General features: G+C 31.3%; 1 protein-coding gene across 1 annotated transcript in view; it reads left to right on the top strand.

The window, feature by feature from the left end:
• Positions 1-26,715, top strand: part of Apoltp (Apolipoprotein lipid transfer particle) — a 2,496,658-nt gene that overhangs the window by 1,636,996 nt on the left and 832,947 nt on the right. Inside the window, exon 26 of the mRNA XM_089596186.1 lies at positions 3,708-4,104. Coding sequence (XP_089452312.1) covers positions 3,708-4,104 — 397 coding nt within the window. The remainder of the gene's footprint in view (positions 1-3,707; positions 4,105-26,715) is intronic.

Below are 26,715 nucleotides of genomic sequence, written 5' to 3'. Positions count from 1 at the left end.
TGTATCGTTTTAAGACCAAGACCTACGTTTGCTACCGTCACGAAGTTTCCTTGACGTTTATGAGAGGTTAGTAAAATCAGATGGTAACAGTAAGTATTTTATTATTTAACAACGCCATCTGCCATCTTTTTGAATAAATTAAGTGTGAGATAAACGCTTTAAAGATAAACAAATGTAAAAATTTAGATCTTTTGACCCTCATGAAAAATTAGATCACACTAAGTCCTGCTTAGTATCTCATGACTAAAGATGCAGATTGTTTTAAAATTTTAGATGAAACAATTCTAACAAATAATACTAAAAACTTTGATATCTTGATTGTCTTAATTGGATTAGAGGTTTTGCTCAAGGCTATTACAAAATTGTTCTGAACGTAAAACATAAGCTCACACTAACAAGATTGAAAAATCATTAAAATACAATTATGCAATCACAGATAGTGGCGAATGATAATCTAAATACAGTAGGAGTCTGGAAAAAATTTCAAAAAAATACTTAAAGTTGAACGACACATGTCCTTTTTAGTGATATAAGAATCTTATTACATTTTTTTGCTTTATTATTTAGCGAGGGGTGAGGTCATATCTATGAGTCTTCTAATTAAATAGCTCTATAAATATCTATTTTTATCCACAATATGAAAAAATGTATAGATAGTCAAAGCGTTCAATTAGTTATAAAAAGCACGCTATATAATGTAAGCTTCATAGACGAACTGTGAGCTTAATGAAAAACGCCGCAACGACCCCAGCAACGGTGACATGGACAACTCAGGCCGTGGTCACATGCAGAGCATAACGCGTACCACGTAACCATCTGAGCTCATAAGAGTGATAGAGAGGTAAAATACGCGAACCTCTCTCTCACTCTCATGGGCTTAAATGGTCACGCGGTACGCGTTACGCTCTCCATGTGACCGCAGCCTCACACGTCTTGCTGCACCAGTTTGACTACTTTAAGGAGGTTTGGTAGTGAAACAAGGAAATCGCAGAATTGCATGAAATTTTAATATGATATGCTATTAACGAATCTAAGCCCACATTAATTTTTTCAAAATTTTTTACCGTCCCGTTTTTGAGTATATGATCACCAAAATATGTGAGAATAACATAGCCTTTTACGGGAGCCATCCTTTTGTTAAAAAAAAATATAGATCGGAATCGCAGATAATTATGATACTTTTTCTAGTTTGAAATATGTTTTTTAATTAGATTTACTATTATCTGTAAGAAAAATTATACTTTACCGTTTATTTATTTGGAAAATAAACATAAATCTCATTACACGTGCTTCGATCTTATATAGTTATAAGGTTGGTATCTCTGTCTTTTTAAAGGCATTAGCGAACGCGACTTGAATATTACTGAGCGTTTGATCACAATACGTTTGAAGCCGTTTCATACATTTTTTTATTAATAACAGTAAGTAACAACAACAACAATAAAAACAACAGCAATATGATTATATACTAGTATATATAGTATACATATATACCACGCCCGTACCAACTTTAAAAAATATCAGTAAAGTAGAAACCCACCCTACCCCTTTCCCCGCAAACAAGGTGGTACCAAACCTCCTTAAGAAAGGACTGACACACCTTTTCAGCTACATTTATCATTTGTTTACTCTACACCTACACAAATTGAATACATAACTGTATGCATTATGTTTATCATTACATTACTCTATACTTAAAATAAACACAATCACATTGAAGTGTATCCACTTTTATTACTTTAATTAAACATAATGAAAGTGTAGATATGTATTACTTCTATTATTTTCTTATTTAATCTACAAAATGAAAGCCAATATGTACATATTGTGCATTATTCTACACTTAAAACAGTTACAAATACACGTACTTAAGAATAATGGGCACAATTAATGGTATCACCACGATGAAAGTGTTGTGTCTTCAACTAGAGCGGCAGCAGCAGAAAAAGAGACCAATATTAATTACATCTGAGAGCAGCACCAAAAATACCAACAGTAGTACACAACACGTGGGCTTTTGATGGTGGCACGTCATTGGTAGTAATGCGTCTTCACTTAGAGCAACAGCTGCAATAGAGAGCAGCGTTAACGAGATCTAAAAGTGTTGCCAATAAAACCAGCAGCAGTATAACAACCAAAGCTCGTAGACACTGCCTGGCGCTGACTGCGGCAGTATCTATTTAATGTTTGCTGCTACTGCAGAGTGGTAGTGTGCACAGTAAAGATTTGAGAAAGTAGGATACTGAGTGAGACATACTATGGACTATCAATTTATTCTACGCTGTAATATACGCAGTGAAGAGTGGAGGTAGAATAAGGATAGTAGAAGCTGCTGAAATCTCATAGAACTTTAAACTTAGTGAGTTAAAGGTCCCACTGAGTTTAAAGACCCATAGTTTTTTCAAGTTTTATAACTTGATCGGAGATTTTGAAATGTTATGTTTATGAGTTATGAACTATGTTAATGAGAAATACCGTGGTAGTTTGTAGACGTACGAGGTTTAAGCAATAAATCAAGCCTACCAAAATTTCTATGGTAAGAGGAATTGGTGACTTAATTTTCGAAGCCATTGCTGGTGGCTTACATAAATATTTACCAAGTACAGAAATTCATTTGTACGCATCCAAAATAAAATGGTACTCATGTCATTATTAAAAATCAGAACCTTACATTATATAAAATTTCTATATACACAACCAATGTTGGTATTTTTGGTTAGTGTACTAGCCTTCAGAGTACACTTTTCCTTCTTTGAACGCCACTGGTTCCATAATTAAATTGTAAGTTTTTAACAGCCATTCAGCTTTTAAATTAATAACTCTCGTTATACTAAAAGATTTATTTTAAATACGGCTTTGGTCAACCGAATCTTTTATTTTTGGCGTGGCCTCCCCAAGATGCTAAAAAACTGTAAAGATTAAACCGAGGTCACACCAGAACGCACCATACAATATGTTATACACTTGTTAAATAGTATTAAAACATGCTTTTTCAAGCATTCTGAAGACGTTTTCCTACGTTTTGGATTTTATTTTTATGTTAAAATATTTTGATCTTACTGTATTTCTTGAAATTCTAATTGTCATTTTAATTTCTCGTTTAACGCCATGAACAGTATCTTAAATAAAAAACATCAAATTAGCGCATACTAAAAACTGATATCTTAAATATTGAGGAATATTTCGCGAGTGAAACATCAGAGAAGACTATATTATACATTGTGAAAGTGTTGTATGTATTGTAGGATTATAAAAATACATATTTTAATACAAATGAAAATAAATAGTTCAAAGAATATCTTGTAAAAAGTCGACAAACTAGTTTAAGGGATGACAAGTTACATTACGCGGTAAATAAGTTCCTATAATTACGATACGTTTAATAATTACAAAGGATAAAGAAAAAAAAATTGACTTGACCATACTCCACTTAACCTAATTGAAATTATTTTAAACAACTCATGTGACTGTGGTAATTTCAATACTTATTGACTTGATTTTGGTAAAAACTAAGGCTTTCGCTAGAAATAACCTAAACAACTTACTTTGAAAAATAACTTATTTGTGTACCTTGATCCTTGTTGTTGTTGTATTCAAATGTTTGAGCTATAAATGACTGCCAGATATCTTTATTGTGATTTTTAAGAATACGTTATCTTAAATTATCTGAAATGATTTATTTTATCAATTAACACTATTAATTTCAGAAATCGAAACAAACGCCTCATCTTACTAAATTGGACGAATAATTCAGCTATATATGATTCAGAATACATTTTAGGAGATGGAAAATTAGGTCCTAATCTTCATGGATTTATTCATATAGAACTCCCCTTAAATACTCGACACATCGCCAACTTAACGTATGGTTATAAAAAAGTAGTTACGAGGACTGATGGTTACTCAATACTTATTTACAACAATGAAAAAGTATTAGAAGGTCTTTATCTTTGTGTCAGTAAATTACAAATTGGATTCAACGTAAAAAAAATTAACATAACAATTAATAATAATCTACATCCGATTGGTATATATTACATTAGTCAATACGAATACAGTAGTGAAAATGTCTCAAATATTTATCCAACAGTAGAAGTCAAACAGGTTTGAGAATAATTTTGTATTTAATTTTTACCAAAACTTATTAAAAATATTAAATGATCATATAATTTTGTAATAAGTTTTATAATAAATAACAATAAATCGTCAGTAGTATGTGAAAAATAAAAGTGTACATACAAGTTAATTTTTTTTAAAGTTGTTTTGTGGTAGCCATATCTTAATAATCATTGAAGATGGTTAAAAGAATAATATTTTTTTTATTAGGTGAATATGTATTTTCTAGTAAAAGATAAATGTCATTACAGACAGCCAATTGTGAAAAAGTTACTTGATTTTACTAGTACCATTGCTTGAAATCTCCTCTAAACAAGTATAGGAATACAAGTTTTGTAGATTAAAAAGATTCTAATAACAGCAATAAAACCTACAGCAAAACAATATTAAATTGAACGGCAATGTAGCAAAGAAACTTGTATTATTTTAGGGTCAAGGCTTTAATTTTGCATAGATAGCCCTTTGTGAGTCAAGAGATCAAATAAAAGCAAGTAAAAATATAATCACAACAGACTTCACTATTCATTTTATCTTGGACAATAAAATAACGTAAAACATAAGAAATGGGAAAAAATCATCACTGAGTATAATCAATAATCATGAATAAAGGTTAACCACTTCTTTGCATGTTGTACTGATAAATTAGTATTAAAGATGTACACGTAGTGCTAGGGTATAATAACGTACATATTATGCAACCACAGTACAAAAAAATGTGACTTTAATACATTAAGATGAAGAGTATTGGATCAAGAACTTTCCTTGTCAACACTAAAAAAAAAACTTGAGCAGCATTGCCCTTCAATTGAATATCGTTTTTCAAATAATTATCCTAAGAAATTTAGTCACAAGTACGTAGAATTTTCGCAATGTTTTTTTACCTGAACTATTAAAAACTTAACATTTGATGATTTATTGAAGGATAACAGTATATTCAATTTTGATAAAAGTTCTTTAAATAAGACAATCGCAGCCTTTTAAGTAGAGTTATACCACATAACTTTTTTATGTCGATCGAAAATTTACCACTCTTTTCAAATAAGCTGAATGACAGTTTGTATAATTTAATAATGATCTTACATATTTATCGACGAAATATTTTGGAGGACTAGGTAAAAAACAATAGTAAACTGAAGAATATTTCTAAGAAAAATTATTCTTATATTTTTGTGTTGCCGATGTTTTAAAATACTCCATAAAATATGGCATTAGAGTTAAACAACAATTGTTGATCTCATACTCGTTACCTACATTTTTATAAATTTTTTTCTTTCGTAAGGTTTAGGGTGAATTGTGCTCGTGATATATATATACATAATTATACTTTAGCATTACAAGTATAAATTTAATAATAATGCGTTAGAACAACGACTAAGACAATTTATGTCTTATATCGTAGTTCATGACTACGCTCAGTAGTAATATTTTTTTTGTCTTGTAAGCAAAACGTTATTCTACTATCTAAGATAAAAATTATTATTAAAGCTGTTGTTATTTCAGTACAACTTATTTTTTGCTTCAAATTTCTATAGCGAGGAAGCTAGTATGCTTACCCCTAAACTACTGATGCATTTAATTATGTCTAACTTGAATCGAATTAATTTTAGAAAAAACGTACGTATGTACAATGATAAAAAAATCTCGTGCAAAGTAACTATAAACCTCAACTTGGAAACCAAGTCTGAGACTTTCAACGCATATGGGTAATTCTTTTACAAATATCGAACGGATTTTGACCTTCAGCACTCTGATTCAGCTGAAAATTTTTTTCCAGTATCTATATTAGAGAATAAGAGATACGAGTCCGAAAAATTTTATTTTAATCTTCTATTTTCGATTTTATAAGTTATAAAAAAAGTGACTGGAGACACATTTTAAACAATATATAGCTCCAAATCCTTAGAAGCTACTAAATTTTCACCAATGGCACTTTTGTAGCTAAAGAGTTGAGCTTTAAAAAAAAAATTGATCAACAAATTAATATTATTATTAGCAACTAAATTATTTTAATCAATTTTTAACATGTACCCACAAAATAATTCGAGTTTTCATTATCACCATCGTATTTTGCATCAAATTTTATATAATAATCATGTTTTTTAAGTATAAAGATTTTTCAAATGTTTTTGTTAAAATATTAATTTATACAGCATGATATGTAACGGTGGCATTTCCCGAGAACCGCGTGTAGAGCGATTTTTTCTGACGCGAACCCCGTTGGAATTAATTTTTTAGGGCAAATAGCTTTTAAATGGGAGCCGATTGAAAATACGTTCCAAACTACCCCTAAATGGGGTTGGAAAGCTATAGCGCGCCCGCATAAACTCGCGACGTTGCCACATTGTTATTGGAGCTTAGTCGGTAAGCAGTGAGAACTATATCCATGTGCGCACGCAAGAGCGTCAGCTACTGCTGGTAACTTGAAGGTTGAATGTAAAAATTTTTACCTTAAGGTAAATATTGTCTGCTCCTTATGTTGTCAGTTGTTTATCCATCACGCGCTTACTGTCTTTCTCACTCTCATGTTGGACAAAAGCATCTTTAAATTTTATACTTAAGTAATGTTACCTCGAATGAAAGTAAAATACCATATCCGTAGGAATTTGTCCACTCTACACGATAGTATTTTTGCAAAAATAGTCGAGCTCTTTGTCAAAAATATTGTTGTTAGGTATGTCTTGCTTACGTTCCCGGGTATGTCGTCTGTACACGATTAAGAACGAGTCCATTAATAAATTGCAATAATCAAGTACCCGGAAAGTACCCGGCAAGTGCGCGGGAAGTACCCACCAAGTACCCGAGGAAGTGCCCGGGAAGTACCCGCCAAGTGCCCGCCAAGTACCTAGGAAGTGCCAGAGAAAGTGCCCGCCAAGTCCCCGCCAAGTGCCCGGGAAGTACCCGCCAAGTGCCCCGGAAGTCCCCGCCTAGTACAATACAGTCGGGTACTTCCCGGGTACTTGGCGGGCACTTCCTCGGGTACTTCCCGGGCACTTCCTCGGGTACTTCCCGTGCTCTTCCCGGGTACTTGGCGGGTACTTCCCGGGCACTTCCTCGGGTACTTCCCGGGCACTTGGCGGGTACTTCCTCGGGTACTTTCTGGGCACTTGGCGGGTACTTCCTCGGGTACTTCCTGGGTACTTGGCGGGTACTTCTCGGGCACTTGGCGGGTACTTCCCGGGCACTTCCTCGGGTACTTCCCGGGCACTTCCCGGGTACTTCCCGGGCACTTGGCGGGCACTTCCCGGGCACTTGGCGGGTACTTCACGGGCACTTCCCGGGTACTTGGCGGGTACTTCCGAGGCACTTGTCGGGTACTTCCTGGGCACTTCCCGGGTACTTCCCGGGCACTTCCTCGGGTACTTCCCGGGTACTTCACGGGCACTTGGCGGGTACTTCCCGGGTACTTGATTATTGCAATTTATGAATGGACTCGTTCTAAATCGTGTACAGACGACATACCCGGGAACGTAAGCAAGACATACCTAACAACAATATTTCTGACAAAGAGCTCGACTATTTTTGCAAAAATACTATCGTGTAGAGTGGACAAATCCTTACTGATATGGTATTTTACTTTCATTTGAGGTAACATTACTTGAGTATAAAATTTAAAGATGCTTTTGTCCAACATGAGAGTGAGAAAGACAGTAAGCGCGTGATGGATAAACAACTGACAACATAAGGAGCAGACAATATTTACCTTAAGGTAAAAATTTTTACATTCAACCTTCAAGTTACCAGCAGTAGCTGACGCTCTTGCGTGCGCACATGGATATAGTTCTCACTGCTTACCGACTAAGCTCCAATAACAATGTGGCAACGTCGCGAGTTTATGCGGGCGCGCTATAGCTTTCCAACCCCATTTAGGGGTAGTTTGGAACGTATTTTCAATCGGCTCCCATTTAAAAGCTATTTGCCCTAAAAAATTAATTCCAACGGGGTTTACGTCAGAAAAAATTGCTCTACACGTGGTTCTCGGGAAATGCCACCGTTACATATCATGCTGTATAGTGCGTAATGATAAAAAAACTGTTTATTGAGTATAAAATGATATCTGTACTTCGTATCAAAAAAAGTTAAATGTAAAAATAAAGTTGTAGATGATAAAAAGATCAACAACTTTTGTATTTCCTATTTGTCAGTATAATCTTAAAATTTTGTATTATCATGCAAAAAAGCAAGAAATCACCACTTAGAACTGTATTTATGTACAACGTTCTCACGATGTTCAACCATTGTGAGTACTGAACTATTTTTTTTAATTTTTTTTTAATTTTTTTTTCAAGTTTTTGTTTAGTGAACTACGTGAATGCAGTACTAACGTTTATAAAGCTTCGTTCTTCCTACGGGTCTGGTGACCCCCTTGTTACCTGAGAAATTGTGTTTTTACACTCATGTCATGTTTAAAGAACTTTGTTTTTACCGTGGGTCCCATGACCCATTTATCCCCCCTGGTTTGTTGTTTCAATTCCCTTTATATTTTATTCATTCATTTAATTTTTTGTTTCCATTTCTTGTTTAATTTTATTTCATTTAATTTCTTTTTTTTTTATTTTTTTTTTTCACATTTAATTTTTCTTTAGTAAATGTTTGTTCTTTATAATTCAGGAGATAAGATTGAAAAACATTTCACTTATAATTTAATTTTAATGAAAATTTTTACTAAATTAATGATAAAATAGTGATTTCTCGCTTTTTTGCATTATTATACAAAATTTTAAGGTTTTACTGACAAATGGTACGTACAGAAGTTGTAGATCTTTTAACCATCGACAGTTTTTAAACTTTACTATTTTGATATAAGGTACAGATTTTTTAACCATCACACGCTACATAAGTTAATATTTTAACAATTACAATTAAAAAGTCTCCATATTTCAAAACAAGACTTTTACGTAAAATTTGCAGCAGAATACGATAGTAATAATGAAAACTCGATCTTTTTTAGAAGCAATAAGAAGCAAACAATATTAATTTGTTGATAATTAGTTTTTTTCAATTTTTTTTTTCAAAGTTCAACTCTTTAGCTACAAATGTGCCATTGGTGAAAATTTTGTAGCTCTTAAGGATTTGCAGCTCTTAGAATGAATCTCTTACCACCATTACGAAACTTGTTTTAACTTATTAAGTTAAAAATAGGCGGTAAAAAAAAATTCCTTGAATACATATCTCTCATTTTTTTAAATAGAAGCTAGAGAAGAATTTTCAGACGAATCAGAGAGGTGACAATTAATTTTTAGCAAAATTTGTTCGGTTTGTAAAAGAATGACCCATGTGGTTGCTGTATGCAGTTATTAACTATCAAAGGTGAATACTTGTCCGCTCTCTTCTTCGTAAAACACATAAAGCTAGCTAAATCTAGCAATATACGTAACTGTTCAAGTACAAGAGACATAGCACTTGAACTTTAACAGTAAAAATCTCATCAATAAAAAGGACAGATAAACAGTCGGCTTGGCTAGCCTAACTTATCCCGCAAGGTCAGTAAAATTTTAATTTAAACTACTAATTAAGTAATGCTAGTAAGTATCAGTAACATAATAATTCTGACCATCATCGTTGAAATATACGTTGAAATATACGCTCAACAATGTTATTATCATTTTTATTATGATTATCTTTATAAATATTATATCAATAAATATTACCATCATTGCTATAATCGTCATTCTTATCATCAGTTTTATTAACCTCATTGCTATTATCATCAACATCATCGTCATCAACGTTATCATCATCATCATAATCACAGTCATTGTAATTATCATTATAAAAAATATCATTATCGTTATACTTACCGTAATTAATAATATCATTACTATTGTGAACATTATCACCATTAACGTTATAATAATTATCATACTCATAAATATATAAATTATCATCTTTATTATAAATACTATTATTATATTACCATCAGTATTCTTGTTATATTTATCATCATCGTAATCATTACCATCGTTATTATCAGTATCATTATCATAATCAGTATAATTGACATCATCATTCATATGCTAATCACGATCACCGTTATCATCATCATAACCATATTCAACGTCATCATCATAATCATTTTGACATAATCATAATAATTATTTTTAACATTGTCATAAGCATCTTTTACATCATCATGATTATTTTTAACTTTAACGTCATTGTTATTACCATCATTAACGTCACTATCATCATCATTATCATGATTAAAATGATCATTATCATCTTTGGTATACTTTTATTTATTATTATTTCAGAGCCCATCGTTATTATGAACATCATCATTGTCATGGTTATCATTATTTTTATTATCACTATCATTACAAACATAATAATTAGTATAATCATTATTATTACCGGTATTATTATTATCATCAACTGTACCAACATCATTATTATTATTATTATCATTATTATTTATATCGACGTTAATATCATTACTGTCAACTTCATGATCATCATCGTAATCATAGTTTTTTTCAGTATCATGTTAACCACAATTTATGGAAGCGAAACTATTGTCATTATTATAAGCACTAACAAACATTTTATTATTATTATTATCATTATTATTATCATAAAAATGATTACTTTTAATACCTACATCGTTATATGTCTAATTAGGCTAATTGTTATCAATATGATAATTAGCAACATCACTTCCATTATAAAAATTGTCATTATTATTACTGTAATTATTTTCGTCATAATTGTTATTCTTATAATACCCTTATAAGCATTATCATCATAATCGTTATCATCACCATCTTTATTCTTACTATCTTAATCATCACTGTCAATCTCATCATAAACATTATAATTATTGATATTACTATTATCATTCTTATCGTTATCACTTTTATCATTATTATCTTTATCATTATTGTCATCAACGTTATCACCGTAATTTTAATCAAAGTTTTCCTTATCACTATTTTTATCCAAATTATGGGAATTATCATTATCGTCATTATCGTCAGCAAAAGTATTATCATTATAATTAATATCCTTATATCATCATTATCATACTGATCATTTTTACTTAATTATAATTATGATAACTACTGTCATCACATTTATCATAATTGTGACTAGTAATACATCAGCAATATTATCATCATCACCATGATTATTATCGTCATCATATCTATAGTAAATATTTCTACTATTAGTATTGTTATCATTTTTCTTGTTAACATCATCATCATCGTTGTAGTAACGATAATCATCGTCATTACCTTGAATCGTAATTACTACGATCATAATATAATCATGATTATTACAATAATGATCACTATCTATATTATACTTATGATTATTGCTTCTAATGTAATCGTCAGTACTGTGACTTTTACTACTACGAACACTGGTGGTATTTTTGTCATAACAATTATCACTATTATCTTTGTCGTTTTTATAATTATTAACACTATTTTTTTTATCATGATAATTTCCTCGTAATTAACATTATTGTTTCTACAATCATCATCATCATGATTGCCATTGGTGTGATTACAATAATAGTAATCATAGTTATAATGGTAATTATTTTTATCGTTTTTATTATCATTATTAATAATAATGCTGTTACGTTTATAATAATGATTATCATTTACAAGTTGTGTTCAAAAAATAACGAGAATTTCTGTTTTATAAGAAAAATATTTATTCATTTATCAATATCTATTTTGTCCCCTTGAAAATAATCCCTTTCGGATATGATACACTTGTACCAACGCTTTCTTCAATCCTCGAAGCACTTTTGAAACTTGACCTTTGTAGTAGCTTTTAGCTCTTTCAGCGATCCACTTTTAATGTGATCTATGCTTGTAAAACGATGGCCTTTTAATGTTCTCTTTGTTTTTGGAAATAGAAAAAAATCACATAGAGACAAATCTGGCAAATATGTAGGCTGAGGCATCGTGATGAGTTCTGTTTTTGGCCAAAAATTTACAAACAAGCAATGAAATTTGAGCAGGTGCATTATCGTGGTGCAAAAGCCATGAATTGTTCTGCCACAAATCTGGGCATTTTTTCAGATCGCTTCACGCAAACGGTGTTGAATTTGTAGGTAGTATTCCTTCTTAATTGTTTGACCTTGTGGCAAGAATTCATGAGGCACTATGCCACTTTTTTCATGTTTTCATCGGTTGTTGATGTACTTAGGCGTCTGGGTCGTTCGTCATCTTCAAGGTTTTCACGGCCATCTTGGAAACGCTTATACCCTTCGGAAATCCTTACTTTACTCATAGCATTCTTACCATATGCCTTTGTTAACATTTGACAAACCTTACTACACTCTATTTTATTTTTTATGCAAAATTGAATACAAATTCTTTGATTCGTTTTTTTTCACAAACGAAAATCACTGAGCTCGGAAAACACATCCAACAATAATAGCAGCTGCCACTTAAAAAGTGAGCAATAAATATTGCTGAACATTTTATTGTACTTTAAGGGCATGTGTACCAACATCATCAAAAAAAATTTTATACAGGCAGACTCTCCAAAACAGCGAAATTAAAAAATTTTCGTTACTTTTTGAATATACCTCGAATATTGTCATTATTTTTGTCTCAAAGATTATGATTATTATTATTATGAACATTATCACCTTAATCATAATCATCATTACTATAACTACTATCATCATAATTATTACTATCATCTTTACACTTTTAATCATTATTTTTGTCATTACTAACACTTATTCTTCTTGCAATTGACAACGTCATAATTATCAATATAATTACAATTATTGTTTACATTATTTTTTTCGCAAGTATTATTTTTTTATCGTTACGATTATTATCGTCATAATTATTATCATCGTTATCATTATTTTGATTATCATAAAGACTATTTTATTTGTCATTACCTTTGTTATCATTGTCTTTACTATAATTATCTTATTCACTATCCGTATCATTATTAGTATTATAATCATCATCCTAATTATAATCATAATTCTCCTTACGTACATCGTATTTATAATGATTATTCATATAATTTTTATTGTAATTGTAATGATTATTGTGATCGTTATTGTAATCATCATTAAAAATGTTAATATCATTATTACAATTACAATTATTATGGTTATATTCGTTATCGTAATCATCATGATTATATTATTACCGTTACTGCTATTGTAATTATTATCATCAAATTATTATTTTTATTACAATTTTAAACATCATTTTTATTATAACTACTGTCATTACTATTGTTCGATTATTATTAGTATACGTTTACCATTATTTCTATTGTAATTGTTATCATCAAATCATTACTTTAGTTAAAATTTTAACTTTTATTTTTATCGTTACTATTATCAATATTTTTGTTATCATCATTTTCATTGTAATACATATCATTGCTCACATCATTATTATCATTATCGATATCATTATACTCATTATTTTGACTTTTATCATTATTATAATATTATCATCATTAAGGTCATCATAATCACCATCTTTGTGGATATCATTCTTATAATTTATGTCGTTAGTGTAAACACAATTATTATCGTCATTATCATCACCATTAACATCATCATGCTTATTATTATTATAATTATCATTATAATCATTTTAATTGGCATTCATTTATTTATTCATAATATTATAATTCTCATGACATACGTTAAAATTTTTGTTATGATTATAATTACTTTTATAAGGATCATCGTTATTATTATTTTTATTATTATTATTATCAGTACCTTCATTCTAATAAGCATTGACAACCTTATCTTCATTATTCTCATTATTATCATTATTATCTTTATTATTGTTATTTTCTTCGTTATTTTTATTATTTACGAGATGATCGTCATAGTAATAATTATGTTTATTATCTTTTTTATCGAAATAATAATAATTATTATTATTACCTTTAGAATTTTTAGTATCATTATCTTTTTTTGGTGGCATTTTTCCTTTACAAAAGTGGTAAAAAAAGGTACTATATAATAATAATTGGTCATAGACTAAGTGTCGATCAAGGGTTCTGCCAATATATTGGCTTTTCAGTCCACAATAGAACTGTTCATTTTTGTTTGATTGTCTAAAATTTTGAATTTGAAACGATTTTTTTTCAAGTACAGATATACGTTTCCTATATATTTTTCGATGTTGATTCTAAATATGATGTCAAAATTAAGAGAAATTTGAAAGCAACATTTGAAATATGGTAAAAAGTACCTCTTTTATAGAAGATTAAGGAAGATTTTCAATGTGTTAGTAAAGATATATGTCTTCGATATATTTTCTGTGTCTGACTTTAAATTTAGTGGTAGTTTATAATTAACCTTAAAAAATACTCTGAAATGAAGCAAAAATGATAACTTTTGTTAGAAAATCAAATAATTCTTAATGTCTTAGTTAAGATGTATGTTTCTTATGTATTTCTTAATACTAACTTTTTTTAACAAAAACTAAAATATGGTAAAAACAACTGTTACTCATAAAAATTGAGTTTTTTTTAACGTACGAGAGGAGATATATATTATCAATGCATTTTTTATAATAAATCTGATTTTTGTTTGAAAAATACAATAAAATTTAAAAAAAGTGAATTAAGTCTTCGCTAAAAATGAAGAGTGGGGGTTAACAGGGACAGAGGTGTCAAAGATAGGTCAACTAGTCATACTACATAAGTAGTCACATTAAAAATTTTTCATAAGAAAAACTTATTTTAACTTACATCTTAACGCAAATAAACTAAAGTTATATTTAAAAAAAATTTAATTTTAAATTTAAATTTAACGTGAGGCATAAAAGAGAGTAGAAAATCATAAACTTGCATAAAATTACATAAAAAAATGTGAAAAAATCCAAAAAGTGAATAATTTCATCAAAAACTTAAAACTAAGGATTTTTTTTTATACGTACCAACATATTAGATTCCTGTCAAAGGTTTTATTACTGATTATATTATAATAATCTAAATCATCATTATAAACATTAACATTTCCTAATTCTAAAGATCATTACTATCATAACTATGATTATTAGTATCGGAATTATGATTATTACGATCTCTATCATTCTCATTATTAAAATAGTTACCATCACAATCATAATTATGATCGTCATTATTATCAATTTTATGATTAATATTATTACCTTTACAACCCTTGTCATGATCATCATGATCAATATTATTATCATCATTGTTATCATAATCATTACCACGAATAACATCCTAATTTTTGTAATTATTATCCCTAACACTATCTTTATTGAAAGTTTTGTTATTATTATTATCGTTATCATAATCATAATCAATTTCGTCATAAAAACCACTATCGTTATAATTATTCTTATTAAGGTCATCAGAATTATTATAATTCTAACTATTATAATCATTGCCTACTTTAGGATTATAACTGTTATATAATTATATATTTATATTCAATTATAATTATGTTAATCATCACTATGAATATTATTATTAATATTACTTTTATTATCATAATCATTATTATTTTTTGTGTTACTGTCAATACTTTGGTTATTAGAATCGATGTAATCTTCTTCATTGTTATGATTATCGTTATAACTATCACAACTATTAATATTAGTATCATCGTTGTTATCATTATCGTCTTGATTATTATCATTATCATGATTGTCATCATAATCATTATTATCATAGTTAACATAAGAAATTATACCACTATTAGCTTTATTAGTTATAATGTTATTATTGTTATTATAAATCATATATTTATAAATATTACTGTCATCATGTATATCATAATTGATGTAATCACTATATCATATTTATTGTAATTATAATCATCACTATCACTTATGTAACTATCATTATTGTTAGTATTACCACTTGCATCATAAGTAACTATCTTTATTATTATCATAATACTTATCTTTATAATTATTATCGTTATTATTATTATTTTTTTTTTCCAAGGTCGTCGAAAATTCCCTTATGCACGATAGAAAGCTGTACGAACCCTCCCCTGTATGGGACTCGTTATGACCATACCCACTAAACTGACAAGACCTTTCTCCTGGGACAACCAGCTTGGAATCTGCTCTCGCATTTACACTTCAAGCTGGGGCCACGGAGGCATAGCCCCTGGTTTGGGCTTCCTTTAGTGTTTCGTTGTGAGCTTGTCTTGTATCTTTTGCGTTCTCTAGGATATTTTCTATTTTCCATCGTGCATCCGAGCTGCTCTTCTCTGTTTACTTTAAGAAATGGAGCAAAATAATAGGCACATGCTCCCAAGCGCGAGCCCAAAACTGGCTACCCCCAACAAAAGCGCAAGGAGTGCCCCAACTGCAGAGCCAGAGGGGCAGAGACCTGGGCCTCCAAGGTACAGCCACTCATCGGTAGGACAGTGATATAGCGAAGTGATTCTCAGGAACCTGCCTGCATTTAAGCACCCACGCAAGCCTTCATACCGCATACCGACCGCCACGCGACCACACCCCAAAAGCCCAAGGCCCTCCACCACCCATCCCTTAGCCCCTCAAGCGCCGCAGCAAGAAACAAACCCCCCCCCCCCCGATGGCACCAGATCCACGCTCACACCACCTCTGCTCAGTCATCCAGAAGATCATTCTTTTTTTTTCGGCCCAGAGAACTGTATGTATGAATTGGACTACTGCAGTCCACCTTTCTTCGTTAAGTAGCATTTTATCTATGACGTTGTCGGGATTGAAGGTTCCGATCGTTCCTGCAGCACGTTTCGATCGGTTTGCCACTTGATGCAGTCAAAGAACGAATGCTCTGCGTCATATTTGTCAAAGCCGCAGTACTTGCAAGCAGCCGTCTGTGTTTACCGCATCTTGTTGAGATACGAGCGGAAATAACCGTAATTTAAGAGAAATTAAGTAAGGTAGTAATCTACTTCCCCATGTTTCCGCTCTGTCCATTCCTTGACATTTTTTATCAGGCTTGCCGTCCATCAACCTCTAGATTTCACTTGCCATCTTTGTTGCCAGCGTTCCCAGGTTATTTCCCGGGCGTCTTTCTTGGCCTTCATTCTTCTAAGGTCCTGCTCCCATTCTTTGAACATGGCTGATTTTCACTCTCTTTTTTTCGACGTTCATCTTATCTCCCCATATCTCAGCCCCGTACAAAATAATAGACTAGGCCGTAAACATAAGGAGCCCGCTTTTTGCAGGCTTTGAACCTCTAACATTCGGCATGATTCGGCTTAATGCCGCTACTCTTGCCCTCGCCCTGTCCGCTGCATGCTTAAGGTGGCTCCAAAACGTAAGCTTTCTATCCAACGTCACCCTTAGGTATTTTATGGTTTCCTTCGTCATTACTTCTTTTTTCTGTACCTTGAGTGGGATGATGGTATTTATCTCTTTTCTCGTTAATAGTATCATCTTCGTCTTCTCTGCTGCAACTTCTAGTCTATGGTTCTCCATCCCTGGAGCCACCCTCTGCATAACCTGGTTAAGTCATATCTGGACAAGTTCCATTGGCGTTTGACGATCCCTAGAATGCCCCTGCAGTTATTTTCTTTTTTGTTTCGCCTTCTGTTGTCGTATAGGTCAAGAAGCGGTCCTTGAGATAATCTCTCGATACTCTTAAGAGATAATCTGGTATTCTGAATGTTTATTTCAGCGCTTGAAGTATGTCCTTCAATCTTGCTGAGTTAAAAGCAATTTCCACATCTAAAGTCACCAGAAGAACGAGGGGTCTGGCTTCATGAGATTCAAATCTGCTTGATTCTCGAGTTCTGGATGCGTTGAAAATAGCGTATCCACGATATGTCTCATGGTATCCGCATCTTTGTTTGCAGTTGGTGCAAATCTTCCTGGTTTTCCCATCACTATCTGGTATTTTTTGCCCGAGGGGTCGTTATTTACTTCCTAGCACAGGGTCTGCCAGCACTGCTCTTTGCTGTTCTTAATAGCAGCTCGCATCGTCTTTCTTGCAAGCTGGTACTTGGATTACCTTTGTCCTGCCTCTGGTCTCTTCCTGGCCCTTTGATGAAGGCGTCTGTGTTTGAGACATTCGCGCCTCAATTCCACAATTTTCTTGTTCCACCAGTAAGTTAAGCGTTTGCCGTTATATCTTTTTTTTCTGGGCATGGAGACCTCGCATGCAGTTTTTAGGAGTTGCATAGTTGCCTTGGTAAGTTGCTGTACTTTTCTGCTATGTTCAGGTTTTGTTCGTCGTTTTGAATAGCAGCGATGCCATTCTCTACTTTTTCCGGTAGTTGTTCTGTGTCCAGCTTCTTAATATTCCATCCTGTTTTGCATGTTATGCCTCTTTTGTCTATTGTATTAGTGTTTTTAAAGATGATATATTGGTAATTGTTACCATTTTAGTCCTCGATTACCTACCATTCCTTCACTATTGGCGCAAGGCTCTCCGAAGCCAGTGTAATAACTGGTATTGATTCGCTAAATCCCAGCCTTTGGATAGTTATGGTCATTCTTTTATTAACAACGATCAGTCCTAGCCTTGCCGCCATATCTAGGATTGCCTGGCCCTTAGAGTTCGTTGCAGGCATTTACCATTTTACTGCTCTTGCATTGAAGTCTCCAGTGAGCAATAGGTCGCCTTCCATGCCGTTCCTCATGGTATCTTCGAGGTAATTTATTTTTCTCCTCTATTCCTTGATACAAGTATTTGGTAAAAAGTAACAGCTGACATACGTGATGCCTCCACTTTTCTACCAGACAAAATGTCTTTTCGATCCGCTTGCATCTTGGCGAATTTTGTCTGTTCTAGGAACTGAAATGGCCGACATATTTGTTGCGTTGCTAAACCACTTTGACGACTTAAAGTTCCTGTACTGTTCGCTCATAAGTGCTACGTCTGTCCTTCCTTCACATAATATTTGTGGCAGAAGAGCATCTGCGTCAATTGCCCCGTTCATATTTCCTTGGAGAACTCTGGGCATTATGTCGGGCTTCTTTTTCTTCTGTCCAGGACCTGCCTAAAGGCCCTGCATGCTCTAGATCCAGGCACATAATTAGTGCTCTCTCCTCCATGCGTGGACTCACTGCAAAGGACACATCGTGGTTTGGCCTTGCAGTCCTTAGCTCTATGTTAGTCTTTACCGCATCTCCATTGGAGGCCCGATCGGTCCAAGCCTCTACAGTTATATCTTGTATGCACATATCCCAGGCACCTGTTGCATCGCTGAACAACAGTCCTGCGCCTTAATTGGCACTGGATCCAACCTACTGCTATTATTCCTTTCCTTAAAAGAGCCATAGCACTAGCCTCGTCCATTTTGGCCAGCGCCACTCTTTCCTACCATCGGTTTGGTGGTAGAATAGCTACTTTAATTTTCTCTGATTTTTTCCCAGTTTAGGCAGCTTCTTGGATGGCTGCTGTAACTTCCTCTTTACCGGCGACTTCCTCTAAGTCTAGTACCTTTAAGGTAACTCTAAGTTTCTTCGATTGTCCCTTTCCTGCGGTACTGATGGCCAGTGAGATGGCCTGCGTCAACTTCTTCTTGTCTTTGGTGCTTTTATCAAGCTCCACTAGAATACAACCAGCCTTTGTGCTGCATATTCTAGTAACTTCTGCGCCGAAGTCTCTTGGTTTGACCGCGTTACGTAATGCTCCCAATACTTCCATATAACCTTCCTTCTGCTGGCTTCACGAGGATGACCTCGTTTTTTTTCTTTGCCTTTCTCCGCTTGGTTTTTCTCTTTCCTGGCTCACCTCTGTTTAAAGTCAAAGTACTACCTACTGGCTTTTTTATAGTAGCCGCTTGCTCGTTGCGGTTCGCAAGTGCCTGCTTCTTTTTATTTATGACTTCCCTTCACAGTTTATCATCGTCGTCGTTGTTTTTGCTATTTTTTTTTTACGCTTCAATCCTCGATAGCGTCATCGTCTCTACCTTTCTTTTTCGGAGGCTGTCTAATTACACGCGCCAACAGAGATGTCCTCAACCCTAACATCTCTCGTACAGTTTTCTAGCGGTGGCCTTGAAGGTCCTTTAAGATCCCACAGATTTCTTCTAGGTAAACTCTTTTTGACTGTGCTGCTGACGTTTTGCTGCCTGTCAATTGCTTTTTCAATTCCTTGTAGGAAGTCTGTCATTTTACCTAGAACTTTGTCCTCCTCCTTTTCTGTGTCATTCAAGGTTTTCTGTAGGTAAGCGACTAACGTTGATTCATCCAGTGTCAGCTGATGTTCATTCTGGCTATTCTAGTCTATATACTGTGGTTCGTTGGTCTGATCTTTTAACCAACCACCAGTTGGCATTTGCTCTTGGATGTTAGAAAGCATAGCACTTTCGTGTTGGACAACTTTGTGGCCTCTCCCAGAATCCATGTGGCCTACACCAGTCACCCAGGCTTTTACCAGGTGAGAACTAGCGGGGGATTTTTTCTAAGAGGTTGCCACCTGGGGTACGTTGTTTTCATTAGCGTCATCCAAATTCGGTTTCATTCAGAAATCAACCCTAGATTTTTCAAGAGGTTTTCTTCTACGTGGGTACAAGCTTTGACCACTGCATAGCCTTAAATCCATACACCTGCACAAAGCTTACTTCTATTCATCAGCTGGAGAGCATGTGCCCCATAGGCTGACTGTTTTAGCCCAGGAATTATTTTTATAATTATTATTATCATTATAATAACCACAATTATCAGTATCATGATCAGCATCATAATCGTCATGATGACCATTATCATCATCATCATTTTCATCGTTATTATTACTTACGTAAGTATCGCTAACGTTTTTGATGGTATAATTGTCATATCTATGAACATCACTACGATAGTTATTATTTTTGTTATAATAATGGTCATCATATTTATTATTTTTGTTACTATCGAAAGTAACATCATTGTCATTTTTCACAATTAAATATTCTTTAAAGTTATAACCATCGTTACTTCTATTATTATCATGAGAATAATATCTTCAATCAATATATCTCACTAAATTATTTCTATTATCATCATCATCTTCATGATCAATATTATTTTGACTATCATAAGCACTTTTCATTATTATCATCATTCTTATAATAACCATTGACATTTTCTTTATCGTAATTATTATTGTTATTTTTTTTTGTCATAATTATTATTTTAATTAAAGATGACACAACTATTATTATAATTATCATCATTGTTAGAATTTTTCTCGTAATCACATTTATTATCAAATCACAACCATTCTTGGTATCATTATTATTACCATCGCACAAATACAATTTGTAGTATGTTGATTGTTACCTCTATCATCATGATTATCATTATTATCACCATAATCCTTACCATGATTATCATTATCATAGTCAATATTATTGTCATCATCATTATCATCATTATCCTCATTCTCATTACCATTATCATCATCATCATAGTCATCGTCATTATTATCATTATCATCGTCATCATCATTATCATGTTCATCATCATCATCACTATCATCATTATTATCATTATAATTATTATCATTACTATCTGGGTAACTATCTTTACTGTTATTAAAGTTGTTATCGTTATCGTTAGTATCATTATTATTATCGTTATTTTTCTATACTAATTATACTTATTATCATTATCATTATCATTATCATTATCATCATTATCATTATTATCATTATTATTATCATTATCATCATCATCATCATCGTCATCATTCTCATCATCATTATCATCATCATCATTATCATCATCATCATTATTATTATTATCATCATTATCATGATCATTACTATTATTATCATAATCATCATCATAAGATTTATATTAATTATGACTGTCGTGACATTTAATATAATTATAATAATTTTTGTCATTATAAGAATCGTTATTTTTATTGCTATTGTGACCGTTATTATTCTTATTATTAGCATTATCATCATTATTGTTAACGATAATATAATTTATGTGATGTTTTTTACCTACATTTTTATGATAATCATTATCATTAAAATTCTTACCACCACCCTCATTTATATAATTATTATTAAAATTATTTCTGGTATTAAGGTTATTGGCATAGTAAACATTATTCTTAATGCCTACGTAATCAAAATCATAGTTAACAATGTTACCCTTACTATCGAAATAGTCAATATCATTAGTATCTCTATTCTTAGTATCTTTATTGTTAATGTCACTATTATAATCCTCTTTTCTTATATTATCTTTGTTTGCGTTATTATAAACATAGATATTATCATTATCTACGTTACCATCCTTATTGTAATAATTATTGCCATCTTTGTCGTTAGTATCATTATTATTATCGTTATTTATACTATTACGATCATACTTATATCATCGTCATTACTTTTATAAAGATAGCATTACTATTCTAACTATTTTTATGATGACAATTATAAGAGTGATTGTTATTATTATTATCCTCATCATCATCATCATTATTTTCATTATCATCATCATCATCATCATCATCATCACCATCATCATCATCATCATCATTATTATCATCATTATTATTATCATCATCATCATCACCATCATCATCATCATTATCATCATTATCATTATCATCATCATCATCGTCATCATCATCACCATCATCATCATAATCATCATCATCATCATCGTCATCGTCATCATCATCATCATCATCATCATTATTATCATCATTATTATCATCATCATTATCGTTATCATTAAAATTGTTATTATCGTGAACATAAGCATCGCTTACATTTTCGATGGTATTATTATCATGTTTATATACATTACCACGATTATCATTATTTTCGTTATAATGATGGTCATCATATTTATCATTTTTGTTCTATCACAAGCATTGTTATTGTTCTATAACACGATTAAATATTTATTAAAGTTATAATTATTGTAACTTACATTCTGTCATCGTTATAATTGGCGAAATTGTTTTTATTATTATCATCATCTTCATGATTATTATTGTTTTAATTATCATAAGCAACTTTCGTTACTATCATCATTGTCATAATTACCATTGACATAATCTTTACCGTAATCATTCTTATTATTTTTCTTGTCATTAAAATTGTTCTCATAAACGATGACAAATCTATAAAAATTATTATTATCATTGTAATCATTTTTCTTGTCATCACATTTGTTATTAAATCGTAAACATTATTGGTATCATTGGTAATACCATCACACAATAACAATTTTTTGTATGTCGATTGTTATTACTATTATTGCTATTATTATCATTATCACCATCATCTTTACGATTATCATCATCATCATCATAGTCATCATCATTATCATTATTATCATCGTCATTATTATTTTTATTATTATCATTATCATTATTATTATTATCATCATTAATTTTATTATTATCATTATTATTATTCTTATAATTATTACCGTCACGATATTTATTATTATAGAAATTTTTGTCATTGTTTTCTTCGTTAACGTTACTTTTGCTATTATCGTTCTTATTCTTTTCATAAGCGTTATTATCATTATTCCCAACGTTATTTACATTAATGCTATTATTTTTACTTACACTATTATGATGATCATTATGATTATGATTATGATTGCGACCCTTATTTATAAGGTTATTATTTTTATTTTTCTTACCATTAATGTTATTGTTATAGTCAACATTATCCTCAACGCCTACACAAATAGAATCATGGTTAACACTTTTACCATCTTCCTCGAAATAATTGTTACCATTAATATGATTTCAGTCAGTATTTTTATTTTTAATGTCACCAACATTCTTCTCATTATTTCTATTATCTTTGTTAACGTCATTATAATCATTACTATTATAATCATCCGCATGACCATCTTTATAGTGATTTTAACTGCCATTATTATTGTTAGTATCATTATCATTACCGTTATTTTACTTACTACGATTATAATTAGTATCGTCATTATTTTCATAAAGATCATATTTTTATTTTTATTATTTGTTTAAATATACTCGGAGTGTGTGATTGCTGGTTTATTTTAGTTGCACTTCATGAAAGACCACTGTTTGGTTCTCTGCCAGTACAACTTTTTTTAGCAAGTACCTCTGTAAACTTTCACATTTTTTTCAAACACCATGCATTATTTTTTGTGACGCAAAGGAGCAACATTTCTCAATAAAATCAACTTTTTATCTTTTACCCCTTTTTGTTAATGGGTAAATGTCAGAAGTATTTTTTTGTTATTTGTTTAATAGATCACAAGTTTTATCCATATGACCTTGTTGATCTAGAGAACAATTTAAAACTGTTCTAAGAATGTCAACTTACTACTGTTATCATCATGCACTGCATTTATAATATGATGTCATGTCTTTGTATTGAGTTTAAAAAAAGGATTATTAAGTTATTCATTGTAATTTATTTATATATCGGATAAATTTATCCGGAGTTAAATTTTCCTGCATTTTGATGTTTTCTCAATAAGTATCTTACTATTATAATTATTATATATTTGTGAATAAGCTCCTTAAATCAATGCAGTGGAGTCCAATGCTAGTGCTGCAGATAAAGTTATCTTGTCTGATATAATTGACAACGGTAATTTGCTTCTTTTAATCAATTAATTAGTTTTACTTTGATAGTAATAATTATTACAGCTTATTTAACAACCAATGACGGTTGTGATATCTAAGATTCATAACAAATCAAGAAAAAGTTCGTATTCTTACTGTTATTTATTTGAATGGGATGTGGATAGTTGATTTTGCAATGACGTACCATTAAACTATTTTTATATTATAATATTTAATATGGGCTTTTCGGATCAAATTAGAGCAGTACCATTCATGCGACTGGCCAAAGCTCAGGGAGCAAAGTTACAGATGCATTTTTTACAATTTTCGTTAGTTTTTTAATATTTACTCAATTCAACATCGTGTCATTTTTTCCACTAAAAACCAATCGTTACTTTACTTAGAGATATAAAAATTTTGCTGATATTTTTTGCTACAATTTCTATCGTTATTAAGGCAGATACTGTGGTTTACTTAAACAATTCTAACACCAGACTTTTGTCCTTAATAATATACATATTATTAACCTATTATTAATAATAAATACATGTTCTTGATAGATTAAGTTGTACTTGTTTAATTTTTTTTTACTGATTTATTTTTTTTTTATACGTAGAATTTTAGTGTAGAAAGTGCTGACGGTTTCAGTAATAAAATTTTTTCACTTCGTAGCATATTATCTTGTTAAAAAGAAAAGAACGTACTCAATTTATAATTTTTAGCGTCATAACCGTGATTAATATTTCACACTCGTCTGCATTGTAAGCATAATATGTGTGTATTTAAGGAAAGGCCCAAAAAAATGAAGCAAAAATCAAACTTAACACGTATTTGGTTAACACTCAAAGATGCTTATTTTTTATCAAAGTCACAGCTTGACGAAACGTCTTATTATTGATACTACACTACACTATTCTTACGTATATTAATACTAAGCGTCAGATGAAAATAAGCTGACAGTAACCTGACATTTTCGCATCATATTCACTTGCTATTCACCAATTTTCTTCATAATTATCACCTGACTCATACCTGATTCTTAAATAGTACGTAATTCAGTGATAATCAGGCAAAAATCAAGTGTTTATTATAAGATTTTCAGGTAAACTTTGTTTAGTAAGCTTTAAACAAAGCTTCTGTGATATTCACATAATATTCCTTTGATATGCAGTTAAACTTCCTTTGATAATCAGCTAATTATCCCCAATCATACATAAGGTAGAGTAATCAGCTAATAATCAAGTTATAAGTATTAGAAAATTAAGTGAACATAAAGTGAACATTATGCAAAAATGATGGGTGGCTGTCAGCTGATTATTATGTTACACTTAGCAACAGGGCTTAGTCTTACTCTGTAGGCCAAAACTCCATATAATCATACAAAATATTTTTTTTAACTTAAATCTTCATAAACATTTTGGTTTTTACTGTATACGAGTATTATTTACTATTATTATAGATTGCTTTTATAAAAGTTATTATGTACTGCCCTTTTGTTGTCACCTAGGATAAGTCACTCAATTGAAGTCTGGATTTAGAATAAACCCAGTGACCTTAAATTATGACCAAGAAGCAAAAAAAACATCACTATAAGATGAAATATTTGTTGATACATATTTTCTTTAAAAAATTTAAATGTGCACTTTACTTTTTTTTCTTGTGTAATTTTTTGTCTGTTTCTTTGAATCTAGATACAAAATATTTAATTCGCTGAAAAATAGTTTGTTTAAAAATATGTGAAAAACAAAAATTTTCCTTAGTACAGGGTCTTTTGTCTTGTGGTTAAAATTGGAAGTTAGAGGGTCTATTCCTAGGTCAAATTTCGATTAAACATCTCAAAATGCATAAGAATACATTGCTTATGCTTGTATACAAGAAATGAAAAAAAAACTCATGTGTGCATTATTGTTATCAAAAATTATGACATGTGAGCTAAAATGAAATTGCTTACCATTTACAATCTATTAATAATATTTCTGAACGAAGACTACTGTCTTTTTAAATTAATCAACTCGAACAAAAAAAATACGACAAATACAAATTTTCAACCACAAATTTTGGAAATGACAATTCAGAGATAGAGAAACTCTCATGAAACATGTATAGAAAAATCCTCACAAAGGTATGAAATCGGTTATGAAATCC

The sequence above is a fragment of the Copidosoma floridanum genome, unplaced genomic scaffold (assembly GCF_036245765.1).
Source record: "Copidosoma floridanum isolate Cflo_tuat_1 unplaced genomic scaffold, Cflo_Japanese_pri ptg000004l, whole genome shotgun sequence".
Taxonomy (NCBI): domain Eukaryota; kingdom Metazoa; phylum Arthropoda; class Insecta; order Hymenoptera; family Encyrtidae; genus Copidosoma; species Copidosoma floridanum.
Note: the sequence above shows the minus strand (reverse complement) of the source record. Positions and strands in the feature narration are given on the sequence as shown.